The following is a 19,031-nucleotide window of genomic DNA, read 5'->3' on the forward strand; positions in this document are numbered from 1 at the left end:
CACCACAGACAAGTAGGATTATCAGAAATGTGAAATCGGTGTAGGTATAATTGAGTGACAATGTGATCTGTTCTGGCTCTTGTTAGGGCAAGTTTTTGTACATTTCCAGGTCATTTGGTTTCTGTTGTACAGACTGTAAAATTTTTCCTTTGTCAGAAGAGAGCCAATTGTTGATCCATAGGTTTGTAAAATGAGACTTCACTGAAGCAAAAGCACGGATAGAGATACCACTTGAAGAGGTCTTGGTTGTAAATACGGTATGTTGCCTGTTTTGCAATATTACCAACTTTCTCATTTCCAGGTATACCACAATGACTAGGTATCCATTGAAATGTTATTTCCTTTTGGAGTTCTTTTAGTTTACTTAGTTGTTTCCGAAGTGGAATAATTCTATGTGCACATAGGTTTGGTACATATTTAATTATATAATTGGAGTCGGTAAGTATGGAAATAGATTTTTCAGGAATTTGAGTAACATACTGAAGAGCAGCATCAATAGCTAGCAATTCAGTGTCAAGACTGGAGGAGGATGAACATGGTATGAAATAACTTTCTTGATATTTTGGAATGCGTCTGTTTTATAATGCTTATATACGATCAAAATTGACCTGTGGATGTGAAATATGGGGAGGAGCATCAGCAACTCATCTACAAAAAATTTCTGTTCTTCAAAACTCAGCCTTAAGATTATGCCTAGGAGTACCAAAAACCACATCACTGTTGCCCTAGAAACTGAATCTAATATTCAACTAATCAGACAAAAGGCTCTAAAAATACATTTAAAATTTTGTGTGATGAAATTTTCAAATTTCAAAGATTATTTTAAACCAACATTTTTCATTTTAAAAGTTTACTGGTTTTCCACCACATTTAACCATCCTTGCCCCTTGAAAACCTTGTGCACCAGAGCATAAATTCGTATTAAATTTTATGTAATATATATTTCTCACACATCAAAATGTATTTTACAGTAAACATATTGTTTTTAATTCACTGGTTTTTCACAATATTAAAGTCATTCTCTCTCCTTAACATCCCATGTAGCATTTGCAATGAATTTCCCTATTCCTTTCCTTTTTGTATTAAAGGTTTTCTTTTGTTATTGGTAACCTATTTTTATTTAGTTAATATTAAGCAGGAATATGAATGCTTATAGAATAATTCATTAATAGTATATGAAAAAAGAAAACATCATTATGTCCGAAGTTAATTTCACCTCCTTCCATTTCAAGTAGGGGATGGAGGTGGGAGTTGCTGGGAAATATAATTTTCCCTTATCATTGGTGAGCCGTGCCTACTACCATGGCCGTTTACCTACTACGTCACTTCATCCGTCAGAGCGCTCTCAGACGTCACAGAATAGATAGCGCTATCAATCCCTTCATTTGTTCTTTCCAAATAATCCTATTGGCCGGGTCATTACGTCTCATGAGGATAGAGGGGGAGAGAGTTTACCTGTTTTAACGGAGATACACGGAACGTCACTTGGGTTCCGGTACGCGGCAGATACACTTAATAAGATTTAGACTCTCGTACGCGGAGATATTCGGAAACAATTGCCTTAGATTCAAGCTCTCGTACACGACAGAAACATTTAACAAGACTTAGCATTTTGGTACGCGGCAGATATAGATAATGTGACTCGGGCTTTGTATATGCTGGAGATAGATCAGTGGAGTAGTTAAATTGCGTCGTGTGTGTTTGGGATTTTAGTGGATCGTAGTTTGAAATATCGCTTGCTAGTGATACGTCTTGGGGGCAAGTTTTAGTATTTGCATCGAGTAACATATTTGTGAGATATATGTGTTTGAGGTAAATTGTATTGGGAATTATGTAAGGAGATATGATTTGAAATGTGAGTTCATGTTCCGAGACGGTTAGAGTGATAAGGCAGCGATTACGGTCTCACATATGCTTTTAGTGTTTTCCCTGCTCCAGTTTGATTGTCGCTTTCCTTCGCCGCTATTTTCTTATCATGTGCGTCGAGTTTAGTTGCTATTTAAATGATCCTTGAAATTGGAATTATCGTCCGTTACTTATTACGTGCATCTGTCTCCATCCCTCTCTCTCTCCGTTGCATATTCATTTTGTAAAGTGCAGAGATTTGTGTTACTGCTATTTGCACAGTTTATGTGAGCAATATGTGCAATGGGTAATGTATAGTGATCTGTCATGTAATGCCTTATGCTGGGTAGAGATTGTCTCTTATTGAGTGTATATGTATTTTTAGTTTGGTTAGTCAGACTGAGTGGTATCTATGGTCGAATGGATCATGTATTAAGTTAATGTGCTGGCTGGCTGTTGTGTTCAGATTCATACTCAGATAGTGGCTACAGTGCAGCGAGTGGTTAAAGAAACATTTCTAGCCATGATGCAGGAGTCTGGCGCGCTGCAAACGTTAGCCAACCTTATAAAAGATGCGGTAGTGTCGGAGCTGCAGCGTAGCATAGACTTCAACTCCGAAGTTATCCAGGACCTGAAGCAGACTATTGAGCAACGGGACCGTAAAATTGGTGAACTGGAAAGAAAAGTGGACGATCTCGAACAATATCAGAGAAGACAATGTGTCAGGATCTTCGGGATCGAGGAGGAGGTTGGCGAGAATACCAACAAGCTCGTGGTGGAACTGGCAACGAACATAGGAGTGGAACTGAAGGTAGAAGATATCGACAGAAGCCACCGGGTAGGCCGCACGACTAGCGACGGTAGACCGAGGACTATTATTGTCAAATTCTGTAGTTACAGGAAGAGAAGTGAAGTTTTCTTTAACAAAAAGAGGCTGAAGGGCTCCGGAATGACCCTGAGGGAAGATCTGACCAAGGTAAGGCATGGCCTGTTACGGGAAGCGATAGGCAAATTTGGTGTGTCTAGTGTCTGGACTATAGACGGCGTAATATTCGTTAAAGTAGGTAATGTAAAGCACCGGATAACTTGTGCTGCAGATTTGAACTTCTGAACTGTGAGCTGTTGTGCAATGTTACTTTTATTCTTCCTACTTTTTAATTTTCTTTAGTGTTAGTTTCCCAAGACTATATTATTATTATTATTATTATTATTATTATTATTATTTAATTATACTTTTTAATTCTTAGTCTAGGTTAGATCTACTAGCTTTTCAACTGGGTTTATATTTAGCTAAGTTAGCTAAGTTATTAATTAATAGGAAATCTTTACTTGTAGCAACTTCATATTTTTATATAACTTTTTTTTTCTTTTAAGTTGGATACCCTGATTTTTGACAGCAATAATCCGGTTGTCTCTGACAGAACATTGTACAATGACCTTCACTCACACCATTCCCCTATACCTGCTGACCAGAACCCTCTCTCTCACCCTGAAGCATTCAACATTTTAACAACAGCATTTTCTAAGAACTCTTCATCCCTTCACGTAGCCCATATTAACGCTCAGAGTTTGGTTGCACACTTTGACGAAATTCAATCCATATTCTCGAATCAGAATTTGCATGCTCTTCTCATCTCTGAATCTTGGCTCAAACCTACATTATCCTCAGCGACATTACACATAGATGGTTATACGCTATTAAGAAATGATCGTTTAAATAAACAAGGGGGCGGCGTTGCTGCATATGTCAGATCAGATCTCAATCCCAGAATAATACACACATCTCCTGGCGAGTATGCCGGAAAACCTGAAATGCTATTTGTAGAAGTATTGACAAGCTTTCAGAAATGCCTTATTTGTGTAATTTACCAACCCCCGAAGATTAACAATATTGCAGAGATCGAGATATCGTTATTGGAATTCATCACAGATTATGAACACGTCTTAATAATGGGTGATCTTAACACAAATTTGTTAGCCTCTGATTCGAACTACACTAGACATCTATTGACCATGTTCCAGGCTCTTGATCTAGCAGTCCTTCCCCTTGAACCAACCCACCATACCCAATCTTCCGAATCCCTATTAGACTTAATTATTACGAAGAATGCAGACAAAGTACAAAAACATGGACAATGTGCGGCTTCGAGAATTTCGTACCACGATATTATTTATCTAGTATATTCTTTGAAGTGTCCCAAGCCCACACCTAAACTCATAAAGTATCGTGACTTGAAACGTATTGATGAAACCCAACTACTTGAAGACGCAATAAAGATTCCCTGGGACTCAATATGGACCTTACATACTGTTGACGAGAAACTTGTTAAACTAAATGAGTATATTATAAATTTATATGACAAGCATGCTCCTATCAAATCTAAACGCGTAAAAAGAACACCAGCACCATGGATGACTGCTGACATACGTAGTATGATTACGGACAGAAACACTGCATACAAAATGTTTAAACATGACAAGACAGAAATCTCTTATAATTATTATAAACTCTTACGTAACAGAACTACTCAAGCCATTAGAAACGCAAAACTGAGACATTTTCATAACATCTTGAAGGGGGGAGCTGACCCTTCCAAACTGTGGAGAAACTTACGGACAATTGGCTTAGGAAATCCCAGGACTCAGGTAGACAGTGTGCCAGTTTCTCTTGACGAACTAAATGACCATTTTGCAACGGTACAGTCAATAACCTTGGATACGGTCGACAAACAGCAGACAGTTAACGAATTACAAATGACTCCAATTCCGGATAGAGAAATATTTTTCTTCACTTATGTCACAGAAACTGAAGTGAGAGCGGCAATAAAACGTATTACTTCTAAAGCTGAAGGTGTGGATAATATTAGTATAATATTATTGAAGAAAATATTGGACATAATACTGCCGACATTAACACATATATTCAACGCCTCACTCATAACTTCTACCTACCCGAACCTCTGGAAGAAAGCCTTTATCCGTCCGATCCCTAAAATTAAAACCCCATTATGTGCAAATGATTTCCGTCCAATTAGTATCCTACCTGCCCTATCAAAAGCTCTGGAACGTATTGTTCACAAACAACTAATGAACTATCTAACCGAACATGCCTTACTGGACGAATACCAATCCGGGTTCAGAAATGGACATAGTACGACTACAGCACTACTAAAAGTGAATGAGGATATACGTGAAGCCACAGATGAACGTAAATTAACATTACTGACATTACTTGACTTCAGTAAGGCATTTGATACAGTTGACACGGACCTTCTATTATGTAAATTAAGACTTCTGCATCTTTCTGAAAGTTCTGTTACTTGGTTTGAATCCTACCTTCGCGAACGTCAACAATGTGTCATTGCATGCGATTATTCTTCAAGATGGTGTGTCGTGAAATCTGGAATTCAACAAGGATCAGTTCTCGGACCTTTACTCTTCATGATTTATATTAATGACGTGACTAAAATGATAAAACACTGCAAATACCATATGTATGCTGACGACTTGCAAATTTATTTGCATTTCCACCCTGATGAGACTAGTGACGCAGTAAATAAAATAAACGAAGACTTAAATTCGATTTCACTGTGGTCACACAAATTTGGATTAAGGTTAAATCCAGAGAAATCGCAAGCAATCGTAATGGGACATAATCGTCTACGAAGTACTCTTGATAGTGGTACTATACCACATATAACATTGAATGGGATTATTGTTAAATACAGTGAAACAGTTAAAAATCTTGGCATTTTTATGGATAGCGATCTAAATTGGAACACCCAAGTAACACACACTTGCAAAAAAATATTTTCTCAACTTCACTCTTTGTTTCATATGAAAGAATTTCTACCACTTAGTCTAAAAAAGAATCTTATTCAGACGCTTGTAATGCCCCATTTTGATTATTGCGATTCCTTACTAACTAATGTAAGTTCACTCTTAGCTGAGAGACTACAACATGTTCATAATGTGTGCATACGATTCATCTGCAATACTCGTAAATTTGACCATATAACACCTTCCCTCCAGTTACTTTCATGGGTGCGTCTGAAGGAACGAAGAACAATACATTCACTGTCTCTTCTATTTAGAATCATGCATACTTCTACTCCGAATTATCTCTTATCGCGCTTTCAATTTCTTACAACTCTTCGAAATCGACATCAAGCACTTCTTTCTATCCCTCATCATAGAACGTCTCTATACTCATCCTCGTACACTGTAGAAATACCTCGTCTCTGGAATTCGCTACCTAATGATGTCAGGGACTGCCGGACTTTATCACAATTCAAAATTAAATTGGAAAATTTTGTCTTGTTTAATGCTTTTTAGATATTGCTAGAAGTGTCGATTTGTGTTTTTTTTTTACTCCAGATTAAAATCGCAAGTTTCTTGTTTATGTTAGTTAATTAGGATACAATTAATTATACTTAATCACTCATTTAAAGTTTGTGTGACTGCAACCTGTGTATATTTTTGTGTGACTTTACTTCGTTTATAGTGTTTTTTTTTTCCTTTTTATTTCTGTTATTGTATTTGTATTCCTGGTGTTGTGGAAGAGAAGGCCTGATGGCCTTAACTACACCAGAATAAATAAATAAATAAATAAATAGTTAATATATATATATATATATATATATATATATATATATAGAGAGAGTGGTTCATGAACATATGGTTAATAGGTTAGTCACTGATGGTCGAGAGACGGCCATATTAGATGATTTAATCACTTATAAGTGTGTTGGCCTCAGTCTTGTGATACTTACATGATTTACATATCCTGGGGATATCATTTCAGATTAGTTTGTCCTATTTTCACTTATCTATTTCATGTTTCTTGTTATTTCATTTTTCATTTATGTACATTGTTACTTATTATTGTTAATTATATTTGTTTTACAAATTCACACTATTCATTCTAAAAGTCTTCCACTGCGCACACCCAATCCTTTCAATGTGCCGTCCACCTGGCGAAAGCAGCCAATATAAGAAAGATAAAGAGGAGTGGATGATCGTACCACCTCCCCTCCACATTGGCAACATTGTGAGGGCTCAGAAAAATGAGGTTCTATTTGACATTTTTAGCGAAATCGAGATTTTTACTGCAATGAGTAGTACTAAGTTAGCACTATCTACCATATGAATTTTATGTTGATATTGCAATTATTTTTCGTCGTACAAACAATTTGATGAAGATCTAATTGCACTTTTGTGTGTTTCATGACAGTGACGATATTTTCAATAATATGTCACATTAATGTATAAAATCAGTTATTTTATAATATAATATAATATATTATCATTATTAGTTTTTGTGCATTATCTATCTTCGTAGGTCATCCAGCTATTTGCTGACAACACACGTGTTCCACTATGAATTTCCTCTTCTTACAAATGATAGGTAAAAAGCACGATGCTGGCTAACTAATTCACGAAACACGAAAGGAAGGGGGGCAACCAATTAAATAAAGAAATTACTTACCTAGACGGAGCAGAAGAAAATATATCCGTTGTAGAAAGTTCTGCCACAAATGTTGATGAACGTTAGGTTTACAAAATGACTAAGTAACATCAAATTGAAAGGTAGAGGTGGAGGGGGGGGGGAGGAAGGAAACCTATTGGAGTACTGGAAATCACGTGTGTAAGGAGAATTTATATTATAACGCGGACTATATATATATATTCGGGGGTTGCTCACTCAAATGGGATACCTTACTTACTGGCTTTTAAGGAACCCGGAGGTTCATAGCCGCCCTCACATAAGCCCGCCATCGGTCCCTATCCTGAGCAGATTAATCCAGTCTCTATCATCATATCCCACTTCCCTCAAATCCATTTTAATATCATCTTCCCATCTACGTCTCGGCCTCCCCAAAGGTCTTTTTCCCTCCGGCCTCCCAACTAACACTCTATATGCATTTCCGGATTCGCCCATACGTGCTACATGCCCTGCTCATCTCAAACGTCTGGATTTAATGTTCCTAATTATGTCAGGTGAAGAATACAATGCGTGCAGTTCTGTGTTGTGTAACTTTCTCCATTCTCCTGTAACTTCATCCCTCTTAGCCCCAAATATTTTCCTAAGCACCGTATTTTCAAACACCCTTAACATATGTTCCTCTCTCAAAGTGAGAGTCCAAGTTCACAACCATAAAGAACAACCAGTAATATAACTGTTTATAAATTCTAAGTTTCAGATTTTTTAACAGCAGACTGAATGATAAAAGGTTCTCAACAGAATACTAACAGGCATTTCCCATATTTATTCTGTGTTTAATTTCCTCCCGAGTATCATTCATATTTGTTACTGTTGCTCACAGGTTTCAAATGGGATAAACCATTATTTAATGCTTGTGAAATATAACATTATTGTATACGTGGATTGTCATTCATAGGATGAATGACCTGTAGTGTATCATTTATATTGATTAATTCATGATCTTGTTCTGTCAGATGCGTTGCAAACTTTCATTTTCGTTTACTGTATTTGAAATCGGAAACATGTTCATTAAACCAGGTTCTGTAATTTCTGTGAGTTTGACCAATGTATTTGCTAGGCCAATTTTTGCATTGTAGCATATATATGCCACTTTTTTGAAATTGATCTCTATTATGTATCAGTATGTAATTACTTAATTCCGATTCAGTTGCATGTTCAACTATGTAAGCAAGTTTTAATCCTAGTTGAGTGTAAGAGAAGGCCTTACAGCCTTAACTCTGCCAGGTTAAATAAAGCCATTATTATTATTATTATTATTATTATTATTATTATTATTATTATTATTATTATTATTATGAAGTGTATTAGGTATGACGTTATTTAATTTATTATTAGCGCAGAAGGCAATATTCATATTGTGTTTTTTGAGGAAGTTGTTCAATTGGTTAGAAACTGGTCCAAAGTACGTCATGCTTGTTCATGTTTTTTGGGGTTATTAGTTCAAGGAAAGTGTGTTGAGTTCTTACGTTTTTGGAGGAGGCTGTCTACTGTATGTTTTTAGAAACCATTATCTTGGGCTAAACAGATAATATAAATATATTCTTTATTATAATTAGATTTACTTAGTGGAATAGTTAATAATCTATCAATGAGGAAACGAAATTTACTAATTTTATGAGTTTCTGGGTGGTTAGAAAGCTGTGTTGAGAATGATTATTGGAGGTTGGTTTCCATTATATGTCAAAATTAAAACGGAAATGTTTTATAAAAGTTTTGAGGTCTAGAAAGTTTATTGATCAGTTAACAGCTGACTGGGAGGTGACTGGGGCGTAACCTTTGATAATAAGTTATCCTGGAAACAACAAGTGGAGAAAATTAGCTCCCAAACTTCAAACCAACTGAGGATCCTAAAACGCCTTCCAGGATGCAAATGGGAATGTGCTCGCTCAACTTTAAGCACTACATATCAAAAGTATGTTCTTCCTGGAATGTAAAACACACAATTGGTCGACTCTAAGACTGTAAAAATAACTGCTGTGGATGCCATGTTGACCCTCAGAGAGATCCATGCTGTTGTATGAAGAGCTAATCAGACTATCGGATGGTCAATACTGGTACAAATACGAAAATAAGAAAGAAACCCCAAAACACAACATGGATTTGTGAAGAAAGTACGTAAGCTAAAAGAACAATATTCAATTATATCAAATGAACCCCAACCCATGATACAGAATCCAACTGAAATAGAATCCCATGACTGCTTCACAGACCTAAACCAAAGTGTTTTTAAAAAAGGAACAGACACAATGAGTCTAAAGCTTTTGGCCTTGGAGACTATCAACAGTAAATACCCAGAACCCGAATGGCTCAGAATATACACAGATGGCTCACAAATACATGGGTACCCAAATGCAGGAGCAGGGATATACAGCTACATCTTCATTTTTTATAAATCTAAATTTAACAGAAGAAATACTGAAATCAGAAGTAAACACTGAAATACTGAAACAATTGTCTTTAGAGACAATTAATATTAGGTACCCTCCACAAAACTGGCTTCATTTATACACCGATGGATCCTTGATCTCCAGAGAACAAGGTACCGGTGCAGGTGTTACGTGCTGTCTCTTCTCACTTTATAGATCTCTTGGGTATGGAACAACAAGTTTTGATGGAGAAATCATTGCAATAAGTGAAAGTCTCAGGAATCTTCTATGCCACATCAATAAATTTAAAAATGCAGTTATATTGTCAGACTCCAAAGCAGCTATTCTATCAATCGTATCTAAACACACACCTTCATCTCAAACAGCAGAAATAACTAAAATGCTCTCTCAATTAATATCACTCAATAAAAGAATTGTATTCCAATGGATACCATCCCATTGTGGAATCCTGGGAAACTAGAATGCGGATGCTTTAGCAAAGCACTGCTACTTACAGACCTGTTACTAAATCTACGTATTACTCTGTGAAAAGATTTATTAAATCTACATACTTAGACTTCAACAAACAAAATTTGATAACACAATCTCAAGGGAAAAAATGGAAGTCTCTGCATCATAATCCACAGTTAATTCCCGATTTACCACGAAAATCGTCTGTAGCTGCATTTAGATTGGCAACAGGCCATGACTGTTTGGCCAAACACCTGCATAGAATTGGAATATATCAGTCCCCTAACTGCCCATTGTGCAACTCAAACCAAGAAATGGATTCGTAACACCTCAAAATCTGTGCTTCAGTGGCTGGCCATGATAATATCTTTGAAAAATTTTGGAGTGCAAGAAGTCAAATGACTTTATTGTCAAATGCCTGGCATTAGAAAACAACGACAACTATTTATAAATCCATCAGATCATTCAAAACAGCGTTCGATGGAGAAATCAAGCCATTCAAACAGCATTAAACCAACTTCTACTGCATCTTGGAAAATTCTCCAAGACTGTCATCCTGAGTGATTCAAGATCTGCCATAGAATCAATTGAGCTGCTGCATCAGTGGAGATTCATGACTGCTGCGAGACACTGAGGAAACTCAAATTAGCTCCTGTGGATCCCTGGACACTGTCACATTTCTGGCAATGAACAGGCAGATACATTAGGAAAAAAGCTGCCATGCTCACTAGTTGCTTCAAATCAGTATCATACCACTGCTCTAAACTCTACAAATGAAGGAACAATACCTCATGAGTTTAGAATCAAACTGGAAGACTTTTTTACATGGCCAAGACAAGAAGCTCTATCAGTTTGGGTTACTTCAAACGCCCACCTGCATGCTCTGTAATCTGGATGAAGATATGGACAGGGCCCACTTAATGTGATGCCTGGCCCTTCGCAGAACAGAAACTATTGGGAAGCCAGGATTAAGATAATGAATCAGATGGACAATTTATGACTATTTGTTAATGTTCCATGCCATTAGAGAAATAAATAAATATTACCAATTCCTTTCATGATTTACACCCTATCATAAAGTTCACCTCCGAGTCAGCTGTTAACCAATCAATAAACTTTCTAGACCTCAAAACTTTTATAAAACATTTCCGTTTTAATTTTGACACATACTGGAAACAAACCTTCACTAATCATTCTATACACAGCCTTTCTAACCACCCAGAAACTCATAAAATTAGTAAATTTCGTTTCCTCATTGATAGATTATTAACTATTTCACTAAGTAAATCTAATTATAATAAAGAATATAATTATATTATCTGTTTAGCCCAAGATAATGGTTTCCAAAAACATACAGTAGACAGCCTCCTCCAAAAACGTAACAACAACTTACAAAAAACTCAACACACTTTTCTTGAACCAATAACCCCTAAAAACATGGACAAGCATGACCTACTTTGGACCGATTTCTAACCAATTGAACAACTTCTTCAAAAAACACAATATGAATATAGCCTTCTGCACTAATAATAAATTAAATAACGTCATACCTAATAAAAAATTTCATAATAGAGATCGACTTCAAAATAGTGGCATATATATGCTACAATGGAAAAATTGGCCTAGCAAATACATTGGTCAAACTCACAGAAATTACCAACCCAGTTTAATGAAAATGTTTCCGATTTCAAATACAGTAAACGAATATCAAAGTTTGCAACCCATCTGACAGAACAAGGTCATGAATTAACCAATATAAATAATACACTACAGGTCATTCATCCTATGGGTGACAATCCACATATACATATTGCTGAAGAATGTTATATTTCACAAGCATTAAATAATGGTTTATCCCTTCTGAATGAGCAATTCCCAAACATACATAGTCTGCTTTATAATTTAATTTCTCCTTACACACATGACTTCCGATACTCCAATATGCTTCTTCCCCCCCCCCCCCCCCCACCCTTCAATTTGATGTTACTTAGTCCTTTTGTAAGCGCAACGTTCGTCAACATTTGTGGCTGAACTTTATACAAGAACGGATATATTTTCTTTTGCTCCGTCTAGGTAAGTAATTTCTTTATTTAATTGGTTGCCCCCCTTCTTTTCGTGTTTCGTGAATTAACATCATTTGGTTACAAATCATAAATAATTTTCATTATTAATCCTTTCAATATAGTAAATAAGAATTTGTACATACTTTCAGATTACAAGACCACGCATGTCTCAAGTGTTACTCCAGTCTTACCACACATGAAGCTGCATATTCACCTCTCTTCACTACTCTGCCAATTCGCATCAGCATATCGATCTGACATTTGTAAATGCAGCCTTCATGTTAATCTTGTTATGCAGTCACATTGAATGGTGCTTATGCTATTTATATAGCTTAATCTTATACTCATAAAAGTGGACTGATCATTTACTTTTTAACAATTCTATTCTTGTACATACAGTTTTTACTGTTTTATGGTACTATTATGAATTTTACTCACTTACTTGTGACTCAATATGTGATATCATAATTCATTATGCATCCGAATCTATTTTATAAAACCCATGGTTTCACCGATTGTTTATAATACTTCGTTCATAAGATTTTGTAGGTTAATTGGGGATCTAATGATGGTTCCTTGAACCGAAAACATTCATCAAAATGTTAAAATAAAACATTTATGTTATTGTAATATTAATAAAACTTTTGGAATTTCTCACAGCTTATCGGACCCAACATGGTCTTTAAATATACTTTCCAACAAAATACCACATAATCTTTAAAAATTCTAGAACATTCGTAATTACTAACTACATTCAAGAAAACAAAGGAAATGCATGAGTTTAGCTTGCAGTAAGTCTGTTGCCATTCACAGATTAATTTCAGTGCACTTTAGTGGCAGCAAAAGAAAAGAAATTTCTTGGGACGAAGTGTTAAAACAAGAAGAACCAAGAAAAACGTACACCCCTTTCCTGTTGCATGGCCATAAAAATATGATTAATTTATAATACGCCTACAGCTCCAAACATTTCTAAGCATGTTGTGCCTATCGGAAAACGAAGGAATTAAATGGAAAATGCGACCACATGTGCTTAATTATCGTCGCATTGAGTGGAACCAAGGGACGGAGCATGAGATTCAGACATTTTTAGCACATAAAGAGAGAGATCGCCAAACAAAATGAAAGATTTAATGGTTGGTAACATTAAGGAGTGCACATAATTCACTACTACTGTAACAGCTCAACTTTGAACAAGTGGGGAGGGAAATATAAGAACAGGCTGAGGGTGATCTATCTGAAAAATGGCTTTAGACATACAATTTATAACTACTTACGCATAAAACGACTACAAAGCCCATAAAATATATATCTCAAACATGAACAGCAGCAACTCTTCGTTGTTTCCTCCTCCTCCTCATCTTCTGCTGATGTGGGAGCTGCGGGATAACACACAAGGCCTCGAATGGTCCTGGGTAGCCTGCAAGCAAAATTAACTGCATTCATAGGCTTTCATTGAATGGCATATTAATAGGGTGAGGAGTCATATGCAACTGCATATTTTACTGTCCATTTGCAAGTGATGTAAAATCATTTTAAACAGCTGTAATGCAGAATGTTCAAAATCAATTCTACATATTTTTGCATATTTCAGGTGTTCCTGTACATAAGAGACTGCTGAGCATGTAATGTAGCACATTTTCAGGTATAAAGCCCCAAATTAAGATATTTTGTAAAACAATAATATTCTGAAATGTTTGTCAGCATATAATATTTTTCTCTTAAATTGTACCCAATGGCGATAAATTCCTTGCATATGCAGTGTGGGTGTGCAAAAACCAAAACCACCACACTATGCTTTTGCTACAAGAAGCATTCCCAAACACCTCTACTTCATCATCATCCATACAAGTTGTAGGCCATTACAATCTCATAATAAAGAGGAATTTTCTCCCCAGCTCTTTTTGGGACGTACCAGAGATCTCTTCCAATGGGACTGATAGTGAAGCATAGCTTTTGGGATTCTAGGGGATCTCATACATTGCAAATGGCTCATCCATTTGTTCTCATATTTCTATATGAAATGGAGTATTGATTCCAGACCAAGAGGACTTAAATATAATAGAGGGGTTCAATCGCCGCTAACTCTTTTAACCGACACTACGAACGCTACCATCGTTTCTTACCAACATTCCGGCACTGAATTTAGATGCCAAGAAATGGACAATGAGCATGCGTGCTTTTGGTTTAAGTTGTCAGTCCTGTTAAGGTAGGAAGGTGAAAGAAAGAACCGAAGGAGAAGGAAGACATCTTGATTTGTCTTGTATCTGTTGTGTACTGTGAAAGATGCCATCGTATGTGAAGTGTGAATATTTGAATTATAGAAATAAGAAGGACAGCCACTCAAATAAGTGTTTCTTCAAAATATCGCGAGATAGTGAACGGTGAGTTTTCATTTACAATAATAGTAATTTTATCACTTAAACAAATTTGATGTACTGTAGATTTTTCTAGTCACGTGCATCATTATAAATTATATAAGATACCGGATACTATTCGTGTGTGTGTGTGTATATGTATATGTATATATATATATATATATATATATATATATATACACACACGCATCTATATATAATAATAAATTTAGCTTCCCTTATGGAAAGGTTGCCAGATTTGATAAAGCGTATTACATACAATTTGGAAACACACCTAAAAGGTAAAATGATATACATTTGAAACGGTTAGGAAATCGAATATGCAAAATGTCAGAAAAATTTACACCTAAGTAGCGTTTGTGATCATTTACAGTTAAGAAAGGGGGGGAAATATCATCAGATAGGTTAGAATGATTTGAATGCCATATACCACGAGAAAAATAATAGTACGGATTGATTGGCATTGATATCTAAACCAATTAACAGCCATCGGTTAAGATAACTTGAAATTTCCATTATCACTCCCATACAAATGATTTCTCAATATCTGAACCGATCCTTTGAGGGCACTAATGGCTATTTCCTTCACAATGCTGTGTGTTAGGCCCAAGTTTTTACATGTGTTGGCAAAGAAGGAGGATATGGTACCTCGTGCTCCCACCATCAGACCTATCACATCAATGTGGGACAGGCTATATTTATCTTTATAGAACGGGATTGTTGGTTCATAGATCCGTTTCTTTTCACTGTCCACCTCATGCAGTTGATCTGCATGTGTCTCAAATCTGATGGTGGGATCAAGAATATATGCCGAGTTGTTCTTAATGGCAATGATATCAATTCGCCGAACACTTCCTTGTGTGGCTAGTCCCTGCACCTCTTGATGGACTGTAAACCCAACTTCCTTCAGTGCCTCGGCCAGCATAGAACAGACAGCATGGTGACGGATGTTGCGAAGGGCCTCACTATAGGGGCAGAAGCCAAGGATATGGGGAAGAGTTTCAATCTCGCTGAGACAGCGCCTACAGCGGGTACCATTCCGACTTCTACCCGGTACAGCTCGGACCGGAGCGACATAGCCTATCATTTTAAGGGCGTCTATCCATTCTGAGAGCGTTAGACCTTTGTGATTTCTTATCCAGCTGTTTGCTGGGGGGAACTCTTTGTTAAGAATCACTCCTTTACCCTTTTGTTACAATGTACACCAATTTTCAAATTCTTTGTCTCTTAAAGCGTCTCTAACTTTTCGAGAGTCCACAAAATTTTCACGATTATTTAAAAAAGAATTAGCAGGAGTTAATTTAAGGCTCTTTAAACATGTTTTACTCTCCTCAATAAGGTCCCTAGTGGAAGTAATGTAAGGATCATTAGTTTTGTGTAATACCCTTAAGCCGTTAATGTGTTGTAGCATGGATTCCCAGCATACCTTAAAAAGACGAAGACCTTTATATTTACGATGTGTATATATCATAGAATCGGGTGTGTTAGCTGGTAGTTGCAAAATTTCTTTCAGAGTGCTTTTAATAATTTTATCAGCATTATCTAAAAAAGTATTGGGTATTGTTTTCAAGGGTATTGTCTGAAATGTGTAGATTAATGATGGGCAAATTGAGGAATTTAATATACAAAACTTTTGATCAGGATGTAATAAAGGAGACGAAATTAGCAAATCTAATCTAGTTTTCAGGTCGTTTAAAACGGTTTGGGAATCGAATATACAAACATCAGAAAAATTAACACCTAAGTAGCGTACATGCTCATTTGCAGTTAAGCATGTGATAGTAGTGTCATCAGAAATGTTTAGTTGATTTGGATGCAATTTACCGCGAGAAATATTAATAGCTACAGATTTATTTACATTTATATCTAAACCGTTTGAGAATAAGGTGCTTAGGAAAATATTTGGGGCTAAGCGGGATGAAGTTACAGGAGAATGGAGAAAGTTACACAACACAGAACTGCACGCATTGTATTCTTCACCTGACATAATTAGGAACATTAAATCCAGACGTTTGAGATGGGCAGGGCATGTAGCACGTATGGGCGAATCCAGAAATGCATATAGAGTGTTAGTTGGGAGATCAGAGGGAAAAAGACCTTTAGGGAGGCCGACACATAGATGGGAGGATAATATTAAAATGGATTTGAGGGAGGTGGGGTATGATGATAGAGACTGGATTAATCTTGCACAGGATAGGGACCGCTAGCGGGCTTATGTGAGGGCGGCAATGAACCTTCGGGTTCCTTAAAAGCCATTTGTAAGTAAGTTATATCTAAACAAATAGCTTTGAAACGATCAATAGCATCCTTGTGAGTTCTAAAGCAGAGTTTTTGTTTTTAGCTATGAAAACAGTATCATCTGCAAAACCAAGTACAGTAATAGGTTTTAAACCTGAAACAAGATTGAAACCTTATTTGGCAGCGATCGAGTCTTCTGACATTTCATTAAGGATGTGATCAGTACATAGATTGTATAATGCGGGTGAAAGGGGCAATCCTTGCATAACTCCTTTTCGCAAACCAATGGGATTAGTTTTTTTATGATTGTTTTCTACTCTAGTGGAATTATTTAGTTGAAGTTTCAAAATTAACATTTTCAACAAGCTTGGAATAACCAAGCTATCTAATGTGTTTGATAGGTACAAGTGCCCGATATTATCGAATGCCTTACTAACGTCAAGGAAAACGAGAGTTGCATCACATTTTTTAGATTTTGCGGACATTGAAGTGGACCTGAGAAGGGATGTATTAACTATTGTTCCTGGAGAATGTGTAAATCCCCTCTGATGAGGATTGAATTTTATGTATTCCCGAAGGCATTTATCGAGGACACATTCAATTACCCTACGTAACACGGAACAAATAGTAATTGGTCTCCAGTTTTTAAAGTCATTTTCGTCACCAGAGTTATAAAGGAGAACACTTCTTGCGGTCTGGAAGCATGGAGGTACGTGCCCAATATGGAGCATTCTTGTAGCTATGGAGATGATTTCTGCAGCAGTATCATCCTTCAGAACTCTCATCAGGACGTGGTCTGGGCCAGGAGCGGTGTCCACCGCGATTTGAGATATTGAAAGCGCAACTTCTGACTTGGTGATAGATTTCTGGAATGTTTCATCTAATTCGAGTATTTCTGCTTCGGTGTAATGGGATGGATATTCTGATCGAATATTGTTATTTGGTTGAGAAAAATTTGAACTGTAAAGTTGTTGCATCTCGCTGACATCTAATTTGCACGTTGGTTTATTTTGACTCAGTACTGTTCTTATTGCTTTCCGCCGTTGATTGAAGTAATCAAATTGTATTTTCTCATAAAGAAATCTGTTTTTTCTTTTCTGTCGGTCTCGTTTTGTGGCTCTTTCTGGGTTAGTGGATCTGCTGTAAGTCCTCTGGTTATTTAAATTTTTCTTTAGTTTTCTTGCTTCGTAATATTTCCTGGTTCGATGTTTGGGTCCAGGTAGATAATCAATTGCTTCGGATAAGAAAATCAGGAATTGCTGTGTCACATCATCAAACACATTGTCGGATAACTGTGCGCTAAATTTATCATTCCAAGTAGAAAGATTTTGTTTGTAGAAGGATAAAGGACTTGTATTAGCAGTAGAGTGGTTTTCAGAATTATTAGTTAAATTATTGGAATTGTTCTTCCACACGGTGGTTGAATATCGGGGTTGTTTACGAATGAGACGTTCTCGATGAATATCTGGGTGGGATTTACTAATATGTATGTTGAATTTAAGAAACATTTTTCACAATAATCACACTGAATTTGATGAGAACTCTGCGTTGTGTTACAAGTATCTAAAGAAATATTATTTATGTCGGTTGACTCTTCTCCTGTTGCAGCCTCCATGTAGTAAGAAATATAAAAGATTTGCTTATACTTGACCAAGTAAGGGTCTATAAATTAATAATAATATATGGTATTTGTAAAGTCTCATATATCGCAATAGTCTCACCTACAGTATATTCCAAAACTTATATCAGACACAGCACAGAACTATAAAACTTTCATATCACGATATGCAAAACCAATAAAACCTGGACGTTGTTGATAAAATGTCTATAGCAACACACAACATTGCAGGAAACAAGGCGAAAAAGTCGCTATTTTCCAAAAGTCATTCAATAAATCATTATGCGAATACCACTTTGTTTAAAAAAGAATAATTACTATGTATATCTTACATAAAATAAGTCGAAACACCTTAAATGACACTAATAAGTTCACATAAATAACGTCAAACTGTTCTGTTTCTCCGATCTCATTCCATGGCCATTCCATAATACATATATGTATTATATTTAATTTCTGTATTATGTATTCATCTAAATTAACAATACCACGTGGTGGATATTTTTCAAGAGAAGGATCTATTGCAGTTATTCTTTGTACTGAAACTCC

The 19,031-nt window shown here is 36.2% G+C and overlaps 1 protein-coding gene across 10 annotated transcripts in view; it reads right to left on the minus strand.

Annotated features, from left to right (window-relative positions):
* The window catches only part of LOC138696349 (uncharacterized), a 129,746-nt gene that overhangs the window by 25,603 nt on the left and 85,112 nt on the right, over nucleotides 1–19,031 (minus strand). For all 10 annotated transcript variants that reach the window (XR_011331354.1, XM_069821168.1, XM_069821166.1 and 7 more), the window contains one exon: nucleotides 13,526–13,668. Coding sequence is in view for 9 of the 10 variants with exons in the window: in XM_069821168.1 (XP_069677269.1) it covers nucleotides 13,526–13,668 (143 nt within the window). In the remaining variant the exon portion in view is untranslated. The remainder of the gene's footprint in view (nucleotides 1–13,525; nucleotides 13,669–19,031) is intronic.

The sequence above is a fragment of the Periplaneta americana genome, chromosome 3, assembly GCF_040183065.1.
Source record: "Periplaneta americana isolate PAMFEO1 chromosome 3, P.americana_PAMFEO1_priV1, whole genome shotgun sequence".
Classification (NCBI taxonomy): Eukaryota; Metazoa; Arthropoda; class Insecta; order Blattodea; family Blattidae; genus Periplaneta; species Periplaneta americana.